This window comes from Siniperca chuatsi, linkage group LG15 (assembly GCF_020085105.1).
Source record: "Siniperca chuatsi isolate FFG_IHB_CAS linkage group LG15, ASM2008510v1, whole genome shotgun sequence".
Classification (NCBI taxonomy): Eukaryota; Metazoa; Chordata; class Actinopteri; order Centrarchiformes; family Sinipercidae; genus Siniperca; species Siniperca chuatsi.
Genome location: NC_058056.1, coordinates 3,699,275 through 3,714,158, shown reverse-complemented (window position 1 = coordinate 3,714,158; position 14,884 = coordinate 3,699,275). Strand labels below are relative to the sequence as shown.

The 14,884-nt window shown below is 39.5% G+C and overlaps 1 protein-coding gene and 1 long non-coding RNA gene across 4 annotated transcripts in view; both read right to left on the bottom strand.

Annotated features, from left to right (window-relative positions):
- Positions 1 to 14,884, bottom strand: part of atp10d (ATPase phospholipid transporting 10D) — a 93,393-nt gene that overhangs the window by 38,005 nt on the left and 40,504 nt on the right. For all 3 annotated transcript variants that reach the window (XM_044166372.1, XM_044166370.1, XM_044166371.1), the window contains 3 exons: positions 5,099 to 5,230; positions 4,714 to 4,826; positions 4,086 to 4,338 (listed from right to left, as the gene is read on the bottom strand). In XM_044166372.1, coding sequence (XP_044022307.1) covers positions 4,086 to 4,338; positions 4,714 to 4,826; positions 5,099 to 5,230 — 498 coding nt within the window. The remainder of the gene's footprint in view (positions 1 to 4,085; positions 4,339 to 4,713; positions 4,827 to 5,098; positions 5,231 to 14,884) is intronic.
- On the bottom strand, positions 9,521 to 12,487 carry LOC122861655. Its single transcript, XR_006374535.1, has 3 exons — positions 10,682 to 12,487; positions 10,098 to 10,236; positions 9,521 to 9,929 (listed from the first exon to the last, which is right to left on the bottom strand). It is a non-coding gene; the product is annotated as an uncharacterized LOC122861655 (long non-coding RNA).

Here is a 14,884-nt window from a genome sequence, read left to right as displayed (position 1 = left end):
ATCAAAGCCATTAATCATAATCAATTCTGGGATGTGTGGAATAACTTCAACACAAAGCAAGCACTACGCATCCAAAATCCTGACATCTAGAGAGCACATTTTGAAAATCTGTACAAAGACAATACCAATAAATCAAATTAATTCAGCTCAATTATAAAAGAAAAACTCCATTAGAAGAAACAAAGACAACCAAAGCCCCCTTGATATCCCAATTACCTGGGAAGAATTGACCACACAGAAGTCTCTCCAGCCAAGAAAAGCTTGTGGTCTGGGCAGCATTAAAAAACGAAATGCTCAAATGCAGCACCCCAGAGATGCAGGGTGCAGTGTTGAAGTTGTTCAATATTGTACTATAATCAGGATGTTTTCCCAACATCTGGTGAAAAGGGCTCATTTCCCCCATTCATAAGAGTGGGGACAAATCAGACCCTGATAACTACCGTGGCATCTGTGTCAGCTCCCAAAACACCACACCACCGACCATGTATACATCCTTCACACTATAATTAGCAAACATGTACACCAAAAAACAAAAAGGTAAGATATTTGCTTGTTTTATTGACTTCAAGAAAGCTTTCGATTCTATTTGGCATGAAGGGCTCTATTACAGACTTCTACATTGTGGTATAGGGGGCAAAATGTATGATCTGGTTAAATCAATGTATTTGGAAACTATATGTGCTGTAAAAACTGGAGACAAACAAACTGAATCCTTCACCCAGAGAAGAGGTGTTGGTCAGGGCTGCAACTTAAGCCCGCTGTGCAGTGTCCACTTGTAGAGGTCGGAGGAAGCCGGTCGCTCCGCCTGTGGTTGTCCCTACAGCGTTAATAGCTCGCCATTAACTTGCTTCGTGCTCCCGTTAGCATGTGAAATTAGGCAAAGCCAGGCAGAGAGAGTTCAGGTGTGTGTCTGCTGGTGAGCAAGCTACACAGAGGGGGACAGCCACGGCTGTCCACCACAGTGATGGATTCCAGGAGAAAGAGCAACAGAACAAATGATCTGACCTTTTTATTGACCTGGTGACATCTGGGTCACAGGTCAGACTGGCCAATGCTGCGCTCAATGGCTCTCAGGATTGCAGTCTCCTAATAAAAGTTCAGTTAACAATCACCCAAATGAATGAATTCATCTGTGGAGTCCCAACAAATGGTAGTAGAAGCAGAAGTAATGACAGTAGTAGTAGTGTTAGTAGTAGCTAGTAGTGGTAGTAAAAAAAAAAATAATAATAATAATTCTACGTGGTCTTTGCATTGTGCCTCCCTAACCCTATCCCCTTCCCCCAAACCCCTCCCCTCTCTCTCTCTTAAAACAAATCTCTCTCTCTCTCTCTCTCTCTCAAAACCTAATACAGTAGCGGCGGATGGCCGCCCACCATTGAGTCTGGTTCTGTCCAAGGTTTCTGCCTGTTAAAAAGAAGTTTTTTCTTGCCACTGTCACCAAATGCATGCATTGTGGGATTTGTTGGGTCTCTGTAATTAATATTTATAGAGTACAGTCTAGACCTGCTCTATAGGAAAAGCGCAATGAGATAACTTCTGTTATGAACTGGCGCTATATAAATAAAATTGAATTGAAAGCTAGTAGTAACGCTTAATCAGTATTCCCACTAATAATTTGAATAACAAAAGTGTGAATGCTTACTCAGCAGAAGAACTGCTTTCAACATTCACACCGAATAATAATGAATTTTTTCGTAGAAGTACATAGGTTGTGGATGCCTTCAACGTTCACACCCAAGAAAGATCTGAATAACAATAGTGGGACTAACTAAATTTCTCAAGAAATTTTGAGTGTGCCTGATGCTTGTTATTTTAGTACTGCTCTCAATCTCACCATTCTCGCACAGGCTTTACTTGACAGTGATCAAGCTTCCCACCCTGAGCATGACGTCAGAGGAAAATGACCACAGTGTGAATATAGTGAAATAATAGCAGTAGCTGTATCATTGAGGTTCATAGGCCACACACTGTGTGTGTGTCAGTGAGAGAGAGAAGAAAGACAAAATGGCAGACATTAAAAATGAGATTAATTAGAGTGGCCAGCCATGGATATTAGACAGAGACTTAAGCATTAATTTAAACCAATCACAGTCAGCTTTGTCCATTTCTGCCCAGCGACTGCTGAGTCACTGGTTGCTATGGTGAGTGAGGCACCCTGAGGGATTGGAGAGGGGAGGAGCATTAAGGACAGATACATACACATCACTCTGTAGACAGCGCAGACAGTTCATTAAATACAAAAATACCTCCCAAATTCCTGCTTGTAAGTCAAAGACTGTAACTGCTATTACTAAAAACTAAAATGTGAGAATTACAGTGAGTTAAAAATCTGACACTGTCTGCTTTCCTCCAGAAATTTGTGCTCTCAGTTAATATGGGAGTCAATGTGGCAGTTGGTTGGCGCTCCTGTCGCTTGGAGGCTCACTGAGACAAAAGTGTAAGTCTGTTTGCCTCAGTAGTTACATGTCTGCGACCGGTATGAAGAGTGAACTTTGTGGGAGGGGGAGTAAGTTAAAGATACATTTTTAAGAATATTTTTTTTCTCATCTGCACTCTAGCAATGATGTCACCCACTCTAGCTCTGTCCAATACACACCTATTATAAACTCAGAAATGGACCAAAGATTGCCCGAAATGTAAACTGTGATTTCATGAAAACTGTGCTAGCTGTCAAAATGCCCATTTAGTCCAATAAAGTCCCAAGTCTCATGAACTGTTTAAACTGATAATCACTTTTTTACATTAAAGTATGGCGAAGCAACATGGCCCCAAATAGGGGAGAGTTTGAGCTCTGTTCACAATGTTGTGTAAGTGGAAATTGATCGCAATTTTTTGCAATTTTCGCACAAACAGTTAGGCGAATCTCTAAGAAAAGTCATAGCACCCCATTCCCGATCAATACGCACGTTTTGATGTTTTTTTTTGGTGTATGTGATGCCAATGCTGCAGGAGGAGATCTTTTTTTGTAAAAGAACATATTCACACCCAGTAAAGAATTTTGCCAGCTCTCACACTATTGTTCTGGTGCCAATTTACTAAAATATACACAAATATAGACTAAAATAAATGGGGCTCAAGTTGTAGCCCACAGGTAACCTAGTGATTCCATGACAACATTATACTTCCAGTTTACATCTTCCAAAGCCCCTGAATTATTGGAATTATTGTGCCTGGGGGTGTTGGGGGATGCTGTTGTCTCAGTTTTGTCTGATGGGGGGCCCACATTGTCAGACTTTCCTGATCTAAATGAAAGTTTAACTGGAGAATGTGACTCCTGAAAGTGATATGAGGTGATCAACTGATTATTTTACTTTTGGTGTTGTTTGAACAAACCGATAAACAGATAACTTTAATAACTGCAGCGCTTTGAGTAGTCAGAAAGACTAGAAAGGGGCTATATAAGTACAGTCCATTTACCATTTACCAGTTAATTTTGGCCATTTAACTCACGGAATTAACATTAATTAGCAACAGCTGATATGACCTGCTGCCAGTGATGTTTGTTATTTAAACCAGCGAAAGTAATGGCCAGTGCCGGCTAAAAATGAGAAGCTTCTGCCTGCCTGTTTTGAACACTGAGCTTTGCTAAGTGAGTTTTTGCATTTTGCTAGCCTCTGTGTTAGAACTCTTGCATTGCTGTGTCCAATTTTTTTTTCCCATTTTCTCATTTTTACTCTCATATGCAGTGAAATGCTGCACTGTAGAGCCCAGCTGCTGTAAAGGAGAGCTTTGCAACACTAGCAGGCTGGGGTGGACAAAACACAGTAAAGTACAGTACACAAAGGATCAGCATTTGATTGGGTTCATTTTAGCCAATATGGATCCATTAAAATATGGCCGGACCGGCCGACATATCTATCCTGCACACATTGCAATGAGCAAAGCCCAATGCAGCCTTTCTTTCAGGCCTCCCACTATATTGCCTGTGAGAACACCCAAATTTAGAATTTGTTTGTGTTAAAAAAACTCATTGTTCTACTGGATCTCTGCTCTAATTAGGCAATTCCTCACTACTGTGAAAATATGTCTCCAACAGAGGTCAGTGAAAGTCAAAGCATTCTAGCGGACATATTATCAGTTCTTACCATTTTCCTCATGAGGATATTCAACCCCATAGATACTGCAGCGGCGGAACACCATCTTGTTCTCTGTCAGAGTTCCTGTCTTATCAGAAAACAGGTACTGGATCTGACCCAAGTCCTCAGTGATGTTGAGGGCCCGGCACTGGATTCTGGAATCCAGCTGCTCGTTGTACAGGACTAAGTCATTGTGGATGAAGTAGATCTGGCCCAGTTTCACAATCTCAATGGACACATATAGAGAAATGGGGATCAGCACCTGTTGGACAGAAATTTATTACAGTTGACTGCAGTAAAAGCTAAGTAAAAGTTACTTTGAGTAAATATTTTTGTTTCAGCATCAGTTTTGGATTTCATAAATTTCACTGATAAATTGGATTACTGTTATATAATGAGCTGATATATTTGAAACTTTCAGAATTCTAATAAATGCATAAACCTAAACTGTACATCTACGTAATCCATAAAAAATTATTAACATTAAATGATAATTCATTTTCAAATATCTTTGGTTATCCTGAAAAATAAATAATATAAAAGGTGTGATAGATCTATAACTGCAGCTAATAAGAGACTTTAATAAGAGTGCAAAAATGCAATTTTTGGCCTTGAACTGAAATGGTTAACACTATACCTGCAGCACAATGATCATTGTCCAGAAGACATAGAATCCAGCCAGGGTGGGAGACATCTTCCCATCAACCTGAAAGACAGGGTCTTTGAGGTTCTTCAGCCAGAGGCTGTGACCTGAAAAACACCAAGACACCCAAGCAGCTCATGACTCTGGATAACTAAAGATTAAGGTTGGATATGGTTGAATCCCATAGCCTCGGGAGCATTCACTGGCGTTTTGTCACTGTCCATTTGGAAACTGGACACACTGGTCACCATGGAAATACTGGCTCTCCAGTGGTCTACATGATTTATACTGCCAGCTATACATTGCAATAATACTGCTACTGTTCATAGCTGTGTTGTGAAGTGACAACTGTGTGGTGTCAGTCAGCCTTGGTACACACCTATAGCAGCAGTCAGACACATGATGATGAGCAGGAGCACACACCACAGGACATCTGTGTTCAGACGCTTCTCCAGCTGGCTGCGCTTATACCTCGGCCCACTGTTGTTCATCATGGCTTTAGTCTCATGACCTGAGTCACACAACAAGGGAAGAGTAGACCACAGCCATTCAAAGTTATACAGACCATTATACTGTAGGGAGAACATCAGCAAAACTGAAAATTTAGCAGTTTACATAATGTGGGCATCATAAAGCTTCAGTTTCATCACTTTCATAGTTTTATCCTTGAGTTGACACATTACTTCTTCGTTTACATCTCCACCTTACAGTCATTTCAAATTCTGTTTTTGTTTCTCAAAATATTTTAAGGATACTTTCACACCTTTTACACCTGTTTGGTTATAGTCTGGTTCTGGTTTCAAACAAACTCTGGTGCGTTTGCCCATTTGGTTCAGTTTGTTTAGGTGTGAAAGCTGGCAATCAAATTCTGGTGCAAACCAAACAACCAGACCAAGCAATTCCATCATCAGGATATGAACGCAAATAATGGCCATGAAGATTTGAATTGTATAAGCAACCTAATTGTGAATTTAATCAGAGCAGGGCAGTGTATGTGGGATTGAGTCAAAATAAACTACAGTGTGTGTGTGTTCAAGGTAAAGAAGGAACATGTAACCCAATGGTGTGGCGCATTAATGTGTTTTTAGGGCAAAAATGGAGCTCTATGGCACAGAGGAATGAGATATACTGTATCAGGCTTTGGATACACACTTGTTAGTAGGCTACATTCATTGTAGGTTTGGGTCTGCACATAGGACTTGTTGACGAGAAGAAAAAGATAGAATATCACTAGACGTACTGTATCTTTAATATACCATTCTCTGAAAGTACACATAAATGTCTTTGCCAACCTACACAGAGAAGGGTGTTATGGATAACCGTAGGTCGCAAAGGTTTGCAGAGGAGCCGACAGAAACACACCTCACATATCTCAACAAGTAGTGTGGACATGCACTTCAAGCAAGTTGATTGGTTGATTCAACTCCTGACAGGAGGCGGGTTCGAAACGGAGACAACATCAAACATAAACAGAATGCCAGTGCCATTGTGCTAATATGTTTTCCTAGCCTATTCTAGCCTATTCTTTTCTATTGCCCTGCGTCCACGTCATGTGACTTGAAGTTTCTTTTGTGAAAACCAAAATGGTGGACATTTCTTTTATTCTCAGTGGAAAAGGCAGTATTTTAGATAATTTCTGCGTTAAAATGGGTTTTGATAACATTTCTAGCGAGAAATAGAGTTTTCTCATAATCTTTGTTCAGTGAATGTATATGATCCTTAGTTTTGTTAATTATTATGAAGATTCTCTCAGGTCTCAGATCGTTGCTATGGTGGTTGCTATGGACATGTTGCGTGTTTTGGGTGCCAATGCAAGCATGGCTAGTAAAACAGGTTCTGATTGTCATGCTGACATAAAATCCCAAAACCAAGAATCATAAGGATACAAAAAATCGCCAGGGTTGTGTAAATAGTAGCATATGTATGCCTCAGTATTTGATGACCTGTGAATGAGAATGAGTTGGTCTTTTCAGCCATAACCCAAGCACTTCAGGCATTCCTCCAACCCTGTAGTAATGCCCTAGATTGTCAGCAATATTGTACAATAATCTCTGACGGTGACTAATTTTGGTCACAAGTTCCACTAGAAAAGAAAAAACAAACAAACATAAAAAGGCTTCATTTTATATATTGGAGCTAAACCAGATACATTGTTGAAAAGGTCGCGACCTGAAGAGTAAGATATGTCAGTGTGACTCCTGCTTTGAGGTACTGACCTTTGAACCTTGACCTTGATGACCATCTTTTAAGGCTTATAATCCAGTAATAAAAGAGGCTACAGACATTGGACCAACTGTTATAGAGAGTACTTGACTTCAGATATCATGTGAGCACATAGTCAACAACTGGGGGTAACGTCAAATAAGATATGATGATGATAAGACATTTCATTGATCCCACACTGGGGAAATTCGCTTGTTACAGCAGCTCAAGATTCAACACATAGAGGAAAAAGGTCGATAGATAAACAATACAAAAAATAGAAAATAAGACCTATAAACACTATATACACCTGCCATATATATATATATATATATATATATATATATATATATATATATATATATATATATATATATATATATATATATATATATATATATATATATATATATATATAGTATATGGTTAAAATTATTTTTCAGCCATTTAACAATTAAAATCTGATTACACAGATGTGTTTACCATCCCCTTAAACTCCTCAGTGTACTCTCAATTCAGTATTTACAACTTCCAATCCTTTGAAAAACACTACTACTTCCTAAAAACTACTGTAATGGAAAATTTAAAGATATTTTAAGATGTTTTTCTGTTAATTCGCATTCAATATAGTGTATATAGTGTATATTTTCTGTCTAGCTGTGCACTTCTTTTGACCTGCTTTTAACAACTCAGACTGAGACTCGCCTTGGGTTCCTGTCTACCTAACATCCTTAGACTTAGTTCCTTTTTTCTTATATTTTCTTATCTTGACCTTTATATAGTCCTTGACCTTTATATAGTCAAATCTAGGAGAAATTAACAACATCGGCAACCAACATTACAGGTTTCCCTTATGTTTGCCTCAGGTAAATACTGCTATTTATATCTCTCTGTCACATAATGTTAAGCTTAGTATTTATGCATAAACTCTCTAAACCATAAACATACACTCTGTTTTACGTTCGTTTTTACAGGTACATTTGTGAGCAATGACCTAGAAAGCACAGTGAAGTAGAAAGCATTTGTTGTGAAGAGAGACAGAGGTAACGTGTTAGCATGTACATGTAGCACAGTACGTAATGTAAACACTGATCAGGTGGAGGTGGAAAATACGATATGAAAGAATAGAAGATGTGAAACAGTCAAGTAATTGATTTAAATTAATTATAGTAATAGTATAGTGATTGCTGTAGCAACTGTCCCTATGTGTTATCCAGATTACACATGACACTAACCATAATGATGCATTAACTTGCATGGAATAGACTTTATCCTGTACCATGTCAATATAACTGAGGGTGAAATAACTGATCTTACAAAGAAACTTGCTTATGCACTTGAAAAACTGCTCAGTAACCAAAGTATCTGCAGCTACTGTGAGGACTGTACTGTGTCCATGTTTCACAGAGTAACTTGGATCTATTCACTTGAAACGTTTTTACTTGTCAGACAATTATTGCCAATTATTATTTATGCTTTAAAATGTTTATCAAAGGTGCAGATTATCTGTCCGCAGCTAATTTCGCTTACTACTGGACCCATCAGCCTAATATTTTTTGTGCACATTTATGACCATATTCTCAAAGAGCTCTCGTGGTTGCAGTGATTCACAATTTTTGAAAAACCTATTTTATTAGCCTACTGTAAAGCTTAGACTTTCGTCTTTTCAGCAGTATTCGCCATTTTACGATATGCGTTACGACATAGCTAATCGGCTAGGCTAAAGAAAGGCATTTCCGGCAATTGGCTAGGCTAAAAACACTTACCTAGTCTGTTGCAGGCCACATTTTGGCCTTTGTCGTGGCTCAAAAACTGACATCCATAGAAAAGTCTAATCTTCAGAGTGAGGGGATGACATGCAGCAAAGGGCTGCAGGCTGGATTTGAACCTGTGCCCCTGAGTAAGGACTTAAGCTTGGTACATGGGGTGCATGCTCTACCAGGTGAGCTCCTGGGGCACCCCTCTGGAGTGAGATTCAACTCTTCTTTGTTTGTTCTAAATAAATAAAATGTTCTAAATAAATAATGTATAAATTCAGAGGTTTGGACTTATCGTCCCGTTTATTGTTTCCTTATTAAGTTTAGACAGTTAGGCCAACCCAGGACGCTCAGTTACAATACCATTAGACTAAAGTATGCATCTTAAAGAAAACTGAGACTATACTATACAAAAACACACTATTAAAAACTTTGCATACATCTATATACGAAAACTTACACTATACAATAAAATAAAATTTCTCCCCTTCATTCCACTACTCTCGTGCATACACGCTGGACGCTGCCCTGCACTCCCTGTTCCGCACCCATATGCCCCCAGACACATCTGGCAGAGATCTGCACTCTACTGAGTGCACTCTTATAGTTTATATTGTGATCTGTTGACAGTGAAACAGAAATGTTTACTATCAAAACTTACTTACTTACTATCAAAACTCTTGCACATTTTCATAGTCAGGATATTAAATGAAGATTTAACAGATGATTTTCATATCACCTGTTTAAACAGCGTAATGACATAAAACCTTTGTGAAAGAACATTATATATTATAATACCACCGGACCCTTAACTACTAAATTTAAAAATTACCAAACCCTCCTTAAAAATAAAGCACTTTATTCATAGCCAGTGAAAGGGAAATATAAATTGGGTGTATATAATGCACAAAGCCATAACGTTTGTGTCAACTGTGCAGATCATGTCCTCCATTGAGGTAAAGTGTTTCCGAGACTTTCCTGATGCTGCTGGCCGCTGTGTTGTCTTCAGCCCTTTGCTTGACTGAAGCACGACACCTGCCCAGCAATAACATCCTCCTCTGATGGTTTCTCATACTGTGAGGAGAGTCTGGTGGGTCCAGGAACACCTCATCAAACACAAGCTTCATCAGGTCACTCAGATGATCTGTAAAACATTGCAGATTCAGCTTCTCCACATCACTGAAAAGGCTGAGGAGCTGCATAGGGAACTGGGGATGTGCCAACACCAAAGTCTTTGCAGGATACAGTAGCCTGGAGAGTTGTAACAGATTTACATTTTTTCATGAAACCCAAGCAATATGACATAAGAACACATACATAGCAATATTACATTATAAGTACAACTACTAATAGGTTGCAACAGCTTATTGTTAAACTTAATCAAAAGTAGTCAGAATATATCAAGCTACAAATCTGTACTTCTGATGAAGAGTTCTCTGCTGTCCTTTTGATGAAGAGTCCTCAAAGACAATTGCATGCCAGCAGTATGTCTCTGTGGTGGTGGGTTAGTCTGGCAGGCAACATCCCTTGCTGCAGGTAACTGTAGTGATGTGCTGGCCTGTATGCAGGAATACAGTTATTGTTTACTCCAACATCATCTCAAATGTGTAGTTATGGCAAAAGCTTGTAAATCCCTACATTTACATACAGCAGCAACGCACACACACACCAGCGGGGATCAAGGAGGAGAAGGGGCTTTCATGGATGCTAACAACATAGCCAGGTGAGCTTACATTGCACTATAAAGTTCCACAAAAAGCAACATGAAACAGTTACCCATATCCAACCTACTACTCTCGTTATTTAATTAGCTTCAAATGGGGCTTAACGTTCACACACACTCTTTCTGACTGTCCCTGAATATTACATACTCCAACATTGTTCCAGTGTGTGGGCCTACAATCGAAGTTAGGCACATTAGCCGCGCAACAGCCTAACACTAAATTCAACAGGCTTACCTGCAAAATAAACAGTAAAACAACATAAAACATGGCAAAACTTACAGGTTCCAAGTTTGAAGTTGGGTCACGGACAGCCAGTCACGGACAGCCAGTAACATTATCGATCCATCCTTGAGCCTTAGTTTTGAAGCAAATCCTGATTTGTTCTGGCTATCGTTGAGAGTTTTCCAGTTGATGGGCACTTTTCCATCAAAAATAAAGGTAATCCACTGGGTCTTGGCATCCTCGGATGATGGAAGTACATGAAGACTTTTCTGTTGGTGCATGCAGCCAACAACAGAACAATTTGCGTGCTTTGTTTGTACCTTCAACGTTGTAGTGTTACCGGAGTCAGCCATAGTGAGGAAATAACACTGGCAGACAGTGAGGCACTAGGTATTCTGTGGGTGGGGATGGTCACCGAGCTAGATGTGGTGCTATGTTCAATAAACCTCCCGAACCCAAACTAGGAGCTGGTTCCATAGGAGAGGAGCTTGATAGCTGAAGGCTCTGGCTCCCATTCTACTTATGGAAACTCTAGGAACCACAAGTAACCCTGCATTCTGTGAGTGCAGTGTTCTAGTGGGGTAATAGGGTACTATAAGCTCTGTAAGATTTAATGGTGCCTGACCGTTAAGAGCTGTGTAGGTGAGGAGAAGGATTTTTAATTCTATTCTGGATTTTACAGGAAGCCAGTGCAGAGAACATGTGCTGCAGCATTCTGGATCAACTGGAGAGTCTTAAGGGACTTATTGTTTTTGTATTTCTGCATCTTTTTCAGACATGATAAGCCTAAGCCTAATTTTTGGCTTTCTCTTTTGGCTTTGTTCTGTGGAATGTCCATGTCTATAATAGACCACATCCTGTAATATCACAATGGTTAAAATGTCGTCCTGAACAAATTAAATTACAGAGGAGCACAGTGAATATTTCCCACCTCTTCCTGTAATGTTAATCCCGTTCAAACTGGGCTGATAACCAGTGTGGTGATAGTGGTTATCAAAAGCCAGGGCAAAACTGTCTGCCATGCAATCGACACACCATTCACTGCTGCTTGTATAACTGAAGGAGACTCAGATGAGTGTATCAACATTTTTATCAACTTAGATCTTTTTGTGGTGTCTGGACAGTTACAGGACAATGTTCATAGAGTGAGGGGGACCATGCCCCCCCAGTGGAAATGACATGCTTTGGCTCCGTGAAACCAGGGAGTCCAAAAGAAGCCAGACTAAGCTGAATTCTGCTAGTAAAAAAATATATAAATAAATAAATATTTTAATACAGTACATTTGAGAAGCCCCCCACTGCAAGCTGGAAGTCTGGGTGGGGTTATATAGCACATATAGCACCACCCACAACCAAGAAGTTTATAAACTGATGCTAGCAAAGAAAACCAGTGTTGCCAATTTAGCAACTTTCTTGCTAGATTTGGTGACTTTTAAGACCCGTTTAGTGACTTATTCTCAAAAAAGCGCCTAATGAAAAAGCAACTTTTTGGGCAGACCTTACCTCCTCTCCTCCTCTCCCTTGAAGGGAGTCGCCACTACTTATAGTCACTGTACTGTAGGTAGTGGTGTGGCTCTCTGGACTGACTGTGTTCAGTAAGTGGGGGCAGGAATTGAGCCCTCCCCTCCCTGACAAATTTTTACAAATAGAAAAACCTGAAAACCTGCTATACTTTGATCATACTATCAAGATAATCACGAGTGAACTGTTTGCGATAATCAAACCAATAATAGCTTACTCAAAACTATATGATGTGCTTGTCCACAGTAAGCTATTTGAAATGTCACATAGAAAATTAGGATGCCTGCTTTATGTCAAATTCAAGACGTTTCGGCTCCCATCCGGAAGTCATTCTCAATTGTGAAAATGGTTTGAGAACTCAGAAATTTAAGCTACTCTGTGTTGCTTAAGCCCTGCTGAGTTCTCGAACCATTTTCACAATTGAGAATGACTTCCGGATGGGAGCCGAAACGTCTTGAATTTGAAAACATTGTCCAGATGACTACGACTGAAACCTTTTCTACAATGGAACACTCCTGGACGAATGAGGGACTACACCGTCTTGCTTTATGTTATGGTATTCGTCATTCTCCAGGCATGAAATATGATACAGGATTAATGTTTGATAAAAGTATAGCCACATTTGGCATATGTCATATTAAGGTTAATTTGCAGTCTAGCCTCACTTTTTCCTCCACTGCTTCATCTGCACTACCATCAATGCTCTCTTCACCTCCATTATCCTCTGTACTGCTTTCTGCCTGTAATTCAGCCTCTGTCTCTGGTGCAAAAACAGACCCATCTAGAAGCATGAGAGTATGATACCGGATTAATGTTAGATTAAATTATAGCCACTCTTGACATATTAAGGTTAAGTTGCACAGCCTATATGATAAGTCGGTATAGTGTAAATTATTTATGTTTTGCTAAATGGATGTACTTTTCACATGATTAGAACCACTCAAGAAATAAAAACTGCATTAATAAATATAACTGTTCCATGGTGGAAAATATGCAATAGAAATGCCACACTAAGAAAATATCTGCATTATTCACCTTTCTCACGCATCAATACAAAAGTATTGACCTTAATATACCTATATGAAATGTACTAATTTGTAATTACCTTTGTATTTACCTACCACTAATTTGTGATTACCTAACACAAAACAACTTTACTGTTAGATCAGATGTTCAACCAGAGAGTCAGCCTTGTTGGGAATTTGATAGGGCAGATTTGGTTTTTAGCAAATATCAAATATATTTATTATATTAATACAATTATTAATATCTCTTAAATTATAAAGGATCAATAATTACGGGGCACCGCCCTGGGTTCAGGGACCAATAACCAGCGGACTTGACCACATGGGTGGTTCGTCACACTATGATTCAAAATGGCGGGCAGGTGACTTGTCAAACGATGATCCAAAATGGCGTACAGGCCCGTGAAACTTAAACAAAGGCGTAAGAACCAAAATGGTGGATGCGCTACAAGATGGCATGGAGCACAACTGAGTTAGGACACCATGCTATCTGTGGGTTTGTATGTGTGTGGATCAAGCGGCAACCTCCGGGGCTGAAAAGTAAAGCCAATGTGGAAGTGCCTTAAACCTGCATTCTTTCTAATGACTCCACTTGTTGCAAAAAGAAGTCTGATTGAAAAGTCTAGGAGAAAATGACTCTACTTCTCACTTGATTTATTACCTCAGTAAACGGTTTCCTAATGAGTTTACAGTCTCAATCTCAAGTCTTGTTCAATACATCATGATGTTCATTTTGTAAATTATGGTCACATTTAGAGTAAAATAAACGATAAAGCAGGGTATGCTTTAGGGCAGGGCTACCTTCAGATTGACAAGTTGCTACCACAGCGACCTGTCAATCACGATAGAGGCGATGTGTATCCACTGCACTTGTTTTTGGGTGCTGTTGGTGTTTTCATCGAGGAACTTTGATCCTATCACAGTGTTCTTTCAGTTCATTAAAGTTAATTGTAACATTTTGGTCACCTAAAAATATCTTGTTCAGCATTCGGTTGTAAGACACTCTAGGAATCAGCTGTTAATTTTTTCCAGTGTTTTAAGCCTGTTTTTCGCTAGCAAAAATTAGCATCCCAATTAATATCACAGTTAACATGAATTAGAGATGCACCTTGCTAACCTAGCTAGTGCTAGTGTTACCTGATAACTTAGTGATTGCTATGCTCCCCAGCTCCCCAGAGAGAGAGAGGATCCTAATTGCTGGGGCAAGACACAATAACTTATATCAACACAGATAAAGGCCTGTAGCGTAGGACCGATACAAATAATGGAACGTGCTAAGCACGGAAACACACAGCAGTAAACAGGACACAGCGGTCCATTATTTCCCACAGCAAAGCAAAAATCACAACAACACCTTATAAACCTATCTCTGCCTAGACACAAGCATCTTACTTGAGATCGCTCTTGATAGTGATTTAATGTGTCAGTCCGTTTGGGTTATCCGGTGGAGTCTTCTCAGGCTTGGATACTGACGGTGGCTGTAAATTATATCAGTGGGTTCAACGGCAAAGCTGATCTGTGACAAATGTAGACTGTTAACATGGAGCAACCATCAAACCACCACCCACTCATGCTACACATGAGTTACGACAAAGAAACCCCCTGCCTCCGTGGGGAGAATGAATGAGGATGAATGAACCAGAGCTCAGATGGACATATGACATTATATCCGTGCTGCATCAAATACTTTGTTAAAACCACAAAGTAAGTGGAT